A 12,025-nucleotide genomic window follows, 5' to 3' on the forward strand; every position below is an offset into this window, starting at 1 on the left:
CTCACTAACACCTCTTCCAGCAGCAACCTGGTTTTCTCAGGAGGTCTCCCATCCAGGTACTAACCAGGCCCAGCCCTGCTTAGCTTCAGTGGGCAACCAGTCTTGGGCTACAGGGTGACATGGCTGCTGGATTAGTTTAACATGGAGAGGGGGGACGGGTAAAGTAATTACCAGAGCTTTTCAGTGATTTCTAGTCCCGTCAGAATGTGCCATCTCAGTAATCATTACACACCCAAAATTAAACAATAGAAGACTGGAAAAATATTGCCTGGTCTGATTCTCGATTTATGCTGTGACATTCAGATGGTAGGGTCAGAATTTGGCTTAAACTACTTGAAAGCATGGATCCATCCTGCCTTGAATCAATGGTTCATACTACTGTTGGTGGTGTAATGGTGTGGGGGATATTTTCTTTGCACGCTTTGGGCCTCTTAGTACCAATTGAGCATTGTTTAAACGCCACAGCTTGAGTATTGTTGCTGACCATGTCCATCCCTTTATGACCAGTGTTCCCATTTTCTGATGGCTACTTCCAGCAGAATAATGTGCCATCACTAAGCTCAAATCATCTCAAACTGGTTTTTTGAACATGACAGTTAGTTCACTTCACTCAAATGGCCTCCACAGTCACCAGATCTCAATCCAATAGAGGACCTTGGATGTGGTGGAATATGAGATTCGCATCATGGATGTGCAGCCGACAAATCTGCAGCAACTGTGTGATGCTATCATGTCATTATGGACCAAAATGTCTGAGCCTTACTTTGCCCAACAGACAATTTTATTAATATTTTGCAACAAAATGATTTAAACATTCATTTGATTTCACAAACTTATAGTTTTTAATCAGATAGTAGAATGTTTACAAAAAAATTGTAGTCTCCTAATCTCAATTTATTATAATTTTGGTCATATTTACCCACTAGGTGAAAAAAACATTACTTTGCAGCTCTTTATTAATAAAGAAAATGAACATGATTTCATTAAATTATTCACAGATTCAAAGAGTAGATTGAGAGAGTTGTCTAGATTTTAAGTGTCCCCTGAAGAATGATCTGCGCCCGACCGCTGATGTTGAGTCGACCGTCATCCCTGAGCTCCAGCTCCAGTTCCCCTCCACGACTGGAGCACTGGTAGGCTAGAAAAACAAATATAGAAGGGATAAGTACTTTATTGTGAGGAAAAATACAGTATTTTATGCATTTTATTCAAGCTTATTGAGAAAACTATTTACTTAAATAATTTATGTGGACTAATAACATTATCAACTTCATTTTAATGTGGATTCTGGTTTTTACTCTAGTACAATAAAGGGGGAAAAAGGCCTTTACCCAACATTTTCTTTTTATTCAGCTTTTCAGACCAGTAACCAGCGAGAACGGTGTGTGCAGACCCTTTTAAAAATAATCATAGTCTTTTAAATCAGTAATTTTTAATCAAATTCATATGACATTATGATGACTAGTTGTCATTGTACATATCCATTAGAATTCATGGCTTTACATTCACATGTGGAAACTACTGCATATTTCTCCACATGTATTGTAGTTTTTGAATTTAGAGACCTATGTTGATCGTTTCAGCTCACCAGTGACTGGATCTTCAGGGATACCAACCCAAGGGGCAAAGTAACGGGAATAGAAGTCATATCCAGGCTGTGCAGTCGGAGCTCCTTTCATTGTTACAATGACGCCTTTAATCTTCCCAGTAGATTCACTTTTCAGCAGAGCTTCTGCTTTAGGCCTCAAAGATGTAAGTTCAGATCTGCCAACAACAAACAGTCAACGACCTTGTAGACTCTTAGAAAAAAGGGTTCAGTGGTTCAATATAGAATCCTAAAGTTCTTGACTCCATTTTAAAGAAGCCTTTATACCAAAGGTTTAATTTAAGGAGAAATATCTTAAATGATTGTCTAATACTTCATACGGGTTATTTACATTTTTCATGATGATAAAGTAGTTTACGAGCTGCTTCATTCAGGTTCTATATATGAAGCACATGACAGAACTCTCAAAGGTTCAATATACAAGTGTGAACCATTTAGTGGGATCCTGGGGCATGCTCCCTTGTGAGATTTATTTGCTCAAACAAAGTTGGTTGTTAACATAACTGCAATAAAGTAGTTAACAAATACTTGTTTATGTAGGATATAATTATATAAGGACCTAAAACCTTATAGTTTGACAATTTTGTAAATCAAAGTGCTATGGTAGGTCAAACTAACTTTACTTACAATTTTCTCATACTGAAAATGTTGATTTCCTGTCATCTCTTGTAATATCTGAAAGCCAGGTTTTTCCTGTCATTATTAGCAGAACACATTTTAAACATGAGTAAAACCAATTGTTTAGTCAAGAAGGTCCATACTTTAAAGCTCTTGATTCTAACTTGTACTTTGCCTTATGAAAAAGTAACATAGTTCTTGTAATTGTTTTATTCATTTTTTCTCAGGCTGTACCTGTAATATCCTTATTGTAACAAATCCTAGAGTTAAACAATCAAGAGTCAAGAGCCCAACTACAGGAAACACTAACCACCACAATGGTGACTTCAAATGTTTGTTCCTCTTTCCTTCTATTCGATTATTAAGTGATGATTGACCATTAAACTCCAGCGCTGCTTCAGTGTAACAATTAACTATGTAGTGTGGACACATATGAACATTGAGAGGTGTTAATGAAACACAGGGGATTTTGCTGTGTAGCATCCAACCTTCAAGCCAAAAGTTAATGATCTTAATATTTAAACGACAATTGAAGAATGTTGTTCAAGGAATGTTTTCTGCCAACATTGAGAACATTCATCAAATACTAATGACAATATACTGATTTCATGACCATTGTTTTAAAAGTGTTTAATTCTAACACTTGCATAAACTTTACATACATTTAAGAGAAAAGTTAGAAATAATAACTATGGGACAGGCTACAAAACTTTTCCACATTCCAAGGATGTTCTTTTAAAACAGCGCACTCAACCTTATTCATTTGAAGTTTGTTGTCATTCTACTTGTTTAAAAGATGTTCCAAGAATGTTGTTCTAAGAACGTTTTCTCCCAACATTGAGGACATTTAAAACATATCTACATAACAATGTATAAATAATGTTTTTATGCTAACCTTTTAAGAACATTAATGAAGACCAGACAACATTGAACAAAAGTTCTATTAACGTTACTGGAAGAGCGTTAATAGAACATCCCTTGCTTGTTTTGGTTATTGGGGGGTATATCCAAAGCAAGCAAGTACAACACCCCCACCCCCCAATACTCATCAACAATGTATTTGTAAACTACACCTCTGCATAAGTGTTATTGTCTTTCTTGTTATTTTCAGAAATGCCTGAGAATGTCCAGCAGTACCTGTCGCAGGTGTCAGCTAGACGAATCATTAGTTTTTTTGTTGCTGGACAGTAGCACACATCCTGAATGGGTAAGTCTCCAACAGCAGCCTGAAAATGAACATAAAAGCTTGTTTTTTTCTTATGTTCTATTGGAAACCTAATATGATGCTAAATTACGTCCTGGAAAACGTACTTTCAACAGATCTTTGAGTTCATGTTGGTCCTGCAAAATAAAATTAAAAAAACAATAAATTTAGACCAAGAGCAACTATTTGAATGAGTCTACATTAGTTTTTGTTGAAGAAAGGGTCCACGAGATGTCTTTTGGTCATACCTGGGGCTTTGGTTTGTTTAAGGGGAAGTCCATTATTAGAGATTCTTCATGCTGGCGCACATAAAGATCCCCACTCATTGTCTCAAACACCACAACAGGGTTGATGTTCTCTGTGTGATGATATTGTGCTTTTAGAACAGTCATCAGTCCATTGTTTTTTGGTAAAAGATTAATGTCAGGGCGAGCGTTTCTTACTTTTAATGTAAAAGAGCACTGCTGCTGAGGCCAGTGTTGCATGTCCACATAGTTTAACCTCAGTTTTGGGGGTAAACCAGCGCAACCCAAACTTCGCACCTTTCAAAATACATCAAATCCAAAATGTAAATAAGAGTTGTTTGAGTATTTCAACATGCATCTCAGCTGCAGAATACCTGAGGAAAAATCCATAGAATTCCGTCTTGTGATGAAAGCAGTCTCTGATAAATTCATTTCAGCGGCAATGCTTTGATAAAGCTCATCTTGCAGCTCCTAAATGTATTACAGAAAAATATATTTCATAGTCTTATATTATATTTTAGTAACACTTTACAATAATGCCTAATTTAACATTAGTTAATGCAATAACTAACAATTAGCAATATATTTTACAGCATTTATTAATGTTAGATAATTAAAATGTTCTTGTTCATGTTAGTTCACAGTGCATTAGCTAATGTTAGCAGATGCAACTTTTGATCTTAAAAATGTATTACAGTTTTTCTCGATTGTTTACACACATTTTCTGAAAGCATGCCTCATATTCTCAGAACTCTACACACAAATCAAAAAACACACAATGGGCAAAACCCCTCAATTCTCCTGCAAAATGAAACTTTACATTCAAAACCATGTTATTTCTTCTCAAAATGGTATTTTGTTTTCAAATGACACACACAAACCATCATATGAATAGACATTTATAAGAACCAGTTGAACACTGATGTGCTCAATGTAAAACACTATGATGAATGGAAAACACTTCTTCTCCATTCATCATAATGACTTAGGCCTTTTTTTGTTCAGTGTTACACTTACTACAGACAGTACATACATAAGTGTGCTGTAAAATATTTGAGAATATTGTTTTTATACTCAGAACACACAAATACATGGTAACAAATATATTTTATTTTTCCCACAAAAACAATGTACACAGTGTACATCCCAACCAACACAAAGTTGCACATACAGTGGTCTACATACAAAACAACAGAAGAATTGACTGTATACAGTTACAGTAAAAAAAAAAAAAAAAAAAAAATCCGATGTTGGCATCCATTGCTCCACCTGTTGCCCTTTTATGCTAAAGCTCTGATTGCTAATTGTAAAACTGTGTGACGGGTGTTTGCCCATGTGATGAGTCAGTGTGCATATTTGAATGGCAGTGTGTTCCTTGTGAAAACAAGAGATTTTCTGCATGAAAATTGTGCCAAAAGCAGAGAATTGTGTGTAGTGTTTTGAAAAAAGTGTGTTTTAGAAATGCAATTTGAGTGTAAAGCAGGAATTGTGCTTGTAGTTTAGCAGAATTGGTTCAGGGGGTTGGTGAATGAGTTACATGTTGTGGTCATTGTGTCTCAAGTACCTGTATTTGTGTGTAAACAATTGAGAAAAACTGTAATAAATGTTGAGATTAACATTAGCTAAGATTAATAAATGCTGTGGAAGTATTGTTCATTAGTTTGTTCATGTACTTAACTAATGTTAACAATGAAACCTTATCGTAAAGTTACAGATATTTTTAAGTGCTAACATATTTAAATGGTAAGTAACTAGTTTGTGAAAAGAAAACAAAAAAATGTCTTGTAATGGTGTAATACTTACATTCTCTGTAAGACATACTGCAGCAGGATTACCTTTGAAAGGTAAATTAGTAAAAGCATCAACAGTAAATATAGGAATTTCCATTTGTTGCAGCTGTTTAAAGGCAGAGTTTTGCACGTTTAGGAATTCATAGTCCAGTGCTTAGAGGCTTGCTGAGACTTTGACCCCAGTAGTGTAACACCCCATTTTAAAGTTACAGGCAACAAGATTTCAGAATGTTTCTTTGAGGTGATTTACTCATATCATTGAGTGTTAAAGCTCATTAAAAACAATGAAATGTAAACTATAGTAATTTATCACTATTTTACCTTTTAGATAGGTTTAGAATTAACAGGAATCAGGGACAGGGTCACTTTATATTGGATGTCTTTAATTAATATGTACTTGTGTAAAAAATTGTTTGGTACAATTTATTTATTGTGTTCATGTTGTATTGCAAGACACTTGTACTGTTACGTGAAATATTGTGAAGTTTTATGGGTGAGTTAAGGTGTATGGTTATAGGGTCAATAGTACAATTACATAGATGTAAATATGGATGTAATTTCATGCAGTTATATTTTAAAAAATATAAATAGCCTACAGCATAAAACATCTATGTAGCCTACTCAGTAAGTGTATTGTATCAAATGATTAATTTAAATGTTAGTACATTGTAATTAAAGGCCTTTAATATAAAGTGCAAATGTATCATGATTCCAGTCAGTTTCAATATTATTATTTCTGAATGTCTAATGAATAATTTTTTCGTAATAAACAATTTTGCAAGGTTGAAATTTTAACAGTCAAAAACTCATTTATTTGCGTGATTTACATTTTATTTATTTTCTCTGCATTACTGTGTTAATGCACATTCGTAACTTATATTTAAGGGGGAAATCTAAGTGGAATTAGCTTCACTGGCTTTCTTTACTTCCCACAGCTGTATTTGTTTGTATAGAGCTGCAGATTCTCTCGCGGTAGTACACATGGCTCTATTATGAGTCTGGGGCGTTCTAATGTGCCACCCTGCAGTATTATACAGAATTAAAAATAAGCCTAGTAATTATATTTGATGATTCCTCAATCCTCAATCCTCCGTGCCTCGTGGCTCGTGCCACATGCGCTTGAAGCCTATATGCTCACACGTCAGGCCGTTCTGCGTGCCTGCAGCGAGGTCAATGTCCTCTGACAGGCGCGTTCTCGCGAGACTTCGACAGTTCGACTATCCCTGGACTATCCGTTCAGGGTTACCTGTGAGGACAGGAGCTTGACGGTGAGAAGTTATTCGATATTCATGCACATATTGCTTCATATTTAACTTTGTGTGTATAAGTTGATCATTTATATTTAATAGTAAATATATGTTATGTACTTTGTATCGCGGAAGTGCTGGTTTTCGTCCTAGAAACAGACAACTTGTCGTTCGTTAATTCCTGTCAAGCGAATATCTCGCTTATATTAAAGTCGTTTTGATTAAAGTTCACATGCCAGTTTTGGTTGTCGGTTGCGGTTAGCTTGACACATGACCGACATGCTTTTGGAATGCTCTATATAACATTTGCCATGTTAGCTTGCTCTTAAGTTTAAAGGCAATTGTATTTTGACATACCGGGTTTGTGGTTGTCTAGCTAGCTAACTTAATTGACGTTTAAAATAAGATGCCAGTTGGTTTACTAGTCAGTACTCCTCTAACTAACTTACACCAAAACGCTGTATTTGTGTGACATGTCATTATTGTTTGTCTTTTTATCTATTGACTGAAGCCTCTGACTTTTGACAACATGGCTGTGTCTCAAAACATAGTGAACTGCCTAACTAGATAGCATTTTTGGGCGTGATACAAAAGCATTCTAACGTGCGGGTGAACTCTCCTGAGATGCCCAAAAATTATGGTTGGGTAGGCAGCTCACTGGGTTTGATGCACTGTCAAGTTGTCAAGACAGAAAAAAACTAATACAAACTATTTTGAATGAGTAGTGACTAGTTAACACAGTGCTGTCTAGGTAGGCAACTCACTAGGTTTGATACACTGCCAGGTTGTCAAGACATAAAAAGACAAATGCAAACTATTTTGATTGAGTAGTGACTAGTTAACACAGTGCTATCTAGGTACGCATTAGGCAACTCACTGGGTTTGAAAGCACAGCCCATGTTTTACACTAATTTATTTTTCAGATACAGATCTGACCATGTCTCATAATGATGAAGGATATGTGGTGCGGATCCGTGGTTTACCCTGGTCATGCACACAGGAGGAAGTGGCCTCCTTTTTCTCTGGTATGCAAACACTCAAACTGAAAGCATCTTTTGTAGTGTTCTGTGTTTGAAGAAAAAGAGATACAATTGCCATTTTCTTTGTTCATTTCCAGATTGTGACATTGTAGGGAAAGTCAACGGGGTGTGTTTTACCTTCTCCAAAGAGGGAAGGCCGAGTGGAGAGGCATTTGTGGAGCTGAAGACATCAGAAGACTTTAAAAGGGCTTTGGCAAAAGATCGCAAATACATGGGTCACCGTTATATCGAAGGTACACTCTTGTCCGCAATGTAGAAAATTCTGTCATTGTGTAATTGTATTTAAAGCCACCATGAAACTAAAATTGGCCATTCTTATTTTTTATGGAATAACATTTTTACATTCATGTACTCTTAATATTTTATCATAACATTAACGTCCCCTCCTCCTCTCGGCTCCAGCAACCTGTCACTCACATTATTTTGCAGCAGTTAGCAAATCACAATGAACCAGTCAATTCCTGATAAACACAAACAAATACCGCCCTACATTTTTTTTCTCATTTGAGAAGCAAATCGTGAAAGCAAATTTCATACCGACTTTAAATAGCACAAGTTAAACCAGATGAGATGTCTGCACATTTGCACTTGTGTTAAAATATAACATATTGTCTGCCTCTTGACCCTTCCCATAGTGTTCAGGTCAAACCGTAGTGAGATGGATTGGGTGCTGAAACGCTCCGGTCCCACAGACTATGACAGCGGCAGCGGTTGCATGTTGCGTCTCAGAGGACTGCCGTTCGGCTGCAGTAAAGAAGAAATTGTACAGTTCTTTTCAGGTACATCTGTTGTTTCACTTCATCTCCTCCTAGACTTGAAGATATAGCTAGGAATCTTTGAGTTGTGTTTTCTGGGTTGTGGTGTTTAAATTGTGTCAGTGCTTCCTGGAAAAGTTTATCAGGCCTTTTATATAGTCAGTCAGATCATATTTTGAAGGTTTTTCTTCTAACTCTCATATCAAACTATTATTGAGCATGTTCTGGTTGTTTTTAATGCTATTTATATATCGCCAGAAACCTTGAGACAGCTGTGCTATGATTTCTTGATTGATTGTCTTATAATTTCTTGGATTTATCCTTTGTGTTGTGCTCTAGGGCTTTTTTTTTGTCTGCCATAGGGAATTATTTAGGGGCTCAATTGGGGGGGGATGTCTTTTCTGCAGATGAGAATGTTGCGGCTCTTTAACATGTCTCCCCATGTGGGGTTATTTGTCCTTGGGTTAAAGGGTTGAAAATCGTGCCAAATGGGATAACATTGCCGATGGACTACCAGGGGAGGAGCACAGGGGAAGCCTTCGTGCAGTTTGCCTCAAAGGAGATAGCAGAAAAGGCTCTGGGGAAACACAAGGAAAGAATAGGGCACAGGTGGGGCCGGCAAGACTGGGCTGGGTGCTAATGCTATCTCTAAATGTGGGGTGGGGGGGTCATGCATCTTTCTGCTCTGGAAAAAGATGGTTTGATCATGTTATCACTCTTGGAATGTTTAATTTCACATTACACTGTCATAAGGGGGCAAAAAAAGGAAATCAGCAGAAATATGATTTCATAAAGTCGTTGGGCAACACGTACTGCAGAAGCAAAGGAGCCTTTTTTAATAACAGGCACTTTAATATATTTTTAAGATTCTGTTTCAGTCTAAAAATGGCCTTTAGATACAGTTAAATTTAGATACAGTTGAATGTAAAGCCCGTTCACATCAAGAACGATAACTATATTGGTGTCCACACCAGCAGACGATCGTTTCTCTGTGCCGTTATTGTTATAGTTGTGATGTGGACTTACCGTTAGCATTATAGTTATTGTCCTTGGTGTACACGGCCCTTTATAGTACGGGCAGCATTTCAGACACTTGTTACTTCTCCCTCTGGGCAATACCTGACAATAAATTGTCAGTTATTGTGATGAAATTAGTCACTGGGCCCCAAATACTGTCTCTCCTCTCCTCATTTCTGTTAAACATTCAACAAGCCTGTAAGTTCATTAACGTGTTGCATTTCAAAATAAACTCAGGTACATAGAGATATTCAAAAGCAGCCGAAATGAAATGCGTGCATACTACGAAGTACCCCGGAGGATGATGGGACAGAGGCCTAGTCCATATGACAGACCCATGATGGGACGCGGGAGCTTCTTTGGGACCGGGCCTGGAAGGGGAGGTGCAGTCCTGGACCAGATGCGCAGCGGAGGTGGTTACAGTGGCGGTATGCTACTTAATTAGTCTTTAATAATAATTAACAGATGGGTAGTAACCAATAGAAAGGCTAATTCACAAATGGTTTTTTATTTTTATTATTGAATTAATACTTTTATTTAGCAAGGGCGCATTTAAATTGACCAAAATTGACAGTAAAGACATTTTTAATGTTACAAAAGATTTCAAATAAAATTTTTTTTTTTTTATCAGAGAATCCTTAAATGTATCACTCTTTCCACAAAAATATTAAGCAGCACAACTGTTTTCAACATTGATAATAATTAGAAATGTTTCTTGAGAAGCAAATCAGTATATTAGAATGATTTCTGAAGGATCATGTGATGCTGAAAAGCTTTGCATTACAGGAATAAATTCAAATGTATTGAAATAGAAAACAGTTTTCTGTGTTACTGTGTTTTTGATCAGATAAATGCAGTCTTGGTGAGCTTAAGAGACCCACTGCAAAAACGTTTAAAAAATCCCACACTTTTGAATAGTTGCGTATTTGCTTACAGGGAGTGATTATATGTGACTTAGCTATTATTGACTGTCTATTGTTTCAGACCTCAAATTAAAGTATTGAATTGTCTCTCCTTCATAAGGATATGGTGGGTTTGACAACTACAATGGCTTTAACAACTACTGCTTTGGTAACGGCGTGTTTGAAGAGCGTGCGCGTGGTGATAGAGGAAGAAGAGGAATGGGGGATCATGGTTACAGCAGCGATTCAAACTCAGGCTTTCACAGCGGCCATTTCGTGCACATGAGAGGCCTACCGTTCCGTGCTACGGAGGCAGATATTGCACATGTAAGAAACACCACAGTGTTGCCGTTCCTTATGGAAATACCCTTACAATATTTTAAAGTTTTTATTGCCCTTGTGTAAATGATATTTTCTTTTTCAGTTCTTTGCCCCTTTGAACCCTGTGAGGGTGCACATCGATGTAGGACCCAATGGAAAGTCTACAGGAGAGGCAGATGTTGAGTTCAGATCTCATGAAAATGCTGTGTCTGCCATGTCAAAGGACAAGAATCATATGCGTAAGTTGTTTTCATTTCCAAACCTCTGTCTTTGTCAAATTGCATCACTGTCCTTATGTTTGTTTGTTTTTTGCATCATCCCATTTATCATTGCATCCTCTTTGTAGAGCATCGTTACATTGAGCTTTTCCTGAATTCAACTTCAAGTGGGCCGTCTGAAATGGGTTAGTATGACTATGTAGAGGTTGTTATTATGTAATAGTTTTATTGAAGTTTATGGATGAGAAGGTGTGAAGCAAACATTCAAATGTGAGTCTTTTGTTTTGGGGCCATGAAAACTGCAGGCCGCGGAGGAGGTTTCTATGGCAACTCTGGTGGCATGGGCTCTCGAGGAAGTGGACTAAGGGAAATGTACTGAGGATGCTTGCAATACATGCACTTTTCAACCCAAAGTTGGAGCTTCCAGCTTGGAAGATCTTTTTGTACGGATGTTTCCACATGTTCCTGAGAAAATTAGCTGTTGCATATATATATATGACCGGCTACTGTACATTTTGCTTATTGAATTTTATATTACATATTCTGTGTTGGTCTAAGATATACTCTTTGTATGTATTTTAACTCAAAAATGGTTATGAATAGCTTGATTCCCAAGTTTTGAGTGTGAGATTGCACTTTTAAAGCAATAACATCATTTTGGATGTTTACCTGTTTTTTGCTGCTCAGTAAAATTTCTAAATGAAACCTGTGAAATGTACACACCTATGGAATAAACCTTTTATTGGTATATTTTATTTTTAACCAGAGAATGTTCATTGAAGACAATTGTCGTGTAAGAATAAAGTGTGATGTCTTGGTTTTGATTAGAGCTAGATCGAACATATGGCAACAATCATTTATATATATTTTCCAGTACACAAGATTTGTGTAGCTTGTTCAAATTTTGTTTTCTAGTTTTTTACACTACCGTTCAAAAGGTGTGGGCCAGTAACGAGTCTCTTCTGCTGGTCTTTAGTGTCACTTTTGATTGCTTTAACCCTACAAAGCCTACTTTATATTTCCAAGGCCTCTAAACGATCAACAATGATCAAAAGTTGTTCA

At 36.8% G+C, this 12,025-nt stretch overlaps 2 protein-coding genes across 4 annotated transcripts; one reads left to right on the forward strand and one right to left on the reverse strand.

Moving 5' to 3' along the window:
- Positions 1-139: 139 nt before the first annotated feature.
- On the reverse strand, positions 140-5,634 carry LOC309486735 (phenazine biosynthesis-like domain-containing protein). Its single transcript, XM_082154158.1, has 9 exons — positions 5,477-5,634; positions 4,048-4,144; positions 3,872-3,970; positions 3,677-3,786; positions 3,536-3,565; positions 3,362-3,450; positions 1,589-1,764; positions 1,332-1,394; positions 140-1,138 (listed from the first exon to the last, which is right to left on the reverse strand). Exons 1-9 carry the CDS (start codon positions 5,558-5,560, stop codon positions 1,026-1,028), a joined length of 861 nt encoding a protein of 286 aa, XP_082010284.1. The 5' UTR covers positions 5,561-5,634; the 3' UTR covers positions 140-1,025.
- Positions 5,635-6,661: 1,027 nt separating this feature from the next.
- hnrnph3 (heterogeneous nuclear ribonucleoprotein H3 (2H9)) lies at positions 6,662-11,725 on the forward strand. 3 transcript variants are annotated; one of them, XM_082153135.1, is made up of 10 exons: positions 6,662-6,731; positions 7,634-7,735; positions 7,828-7,983; positions 8,386-8,529; positions 8,976-9,114; positions 9,760-9,935; positions 10,546-10,751; positions 10,849-10,984; positions 11,092-11,148; positions 11,269-11,725. In XM_082153135.1, the coding sequence occupies exons 2-10, from the start codon at positions 7,648-7,650 to the stop codon at positions 11,340-11,342; spliced, it is 1,176 nt and encodes a 391-aa protein (XP_082009261.1). In that variant the 5' UTR covers positions 6,662-6,731; positions 7,634-7,647; the 3' UTR covers positions 11,343-11,725. The 3 variants fall into 3 exon arrangements, with proteins under 3 accessions (XP_082009261.1, XP_082009260.1, XP_082009262.1); XM_082153134.1 differs by having other exon boundaries at positions 6,663-6,731; positions 9,760-9,950; XM_082153136.1 differs by lacking the exons at positions 6,662-6,731; positions 7,634-7,735; positions 7,828-7,983; positions 8,976-9,114 and having other exon boundaries at positions 8,395-8,529; positions 9,760-9,950.
- Positions 11,726-12,025: the final 300 nt, after the last annotated feature.

This window comes from Leuciscus leuciscus, assembly GCF_965113295.1.
Source record: "Leuciscus leuciscus genome assembly, chromosome: 22".
In the NCBI taxonomy this organism is placed as follows: Eukaryota; Metazoa; Chordata; class Actinopteri; order Cypriniformes; family Leuciscidae; genus Leuciscus; species Leuciscus leuciscus.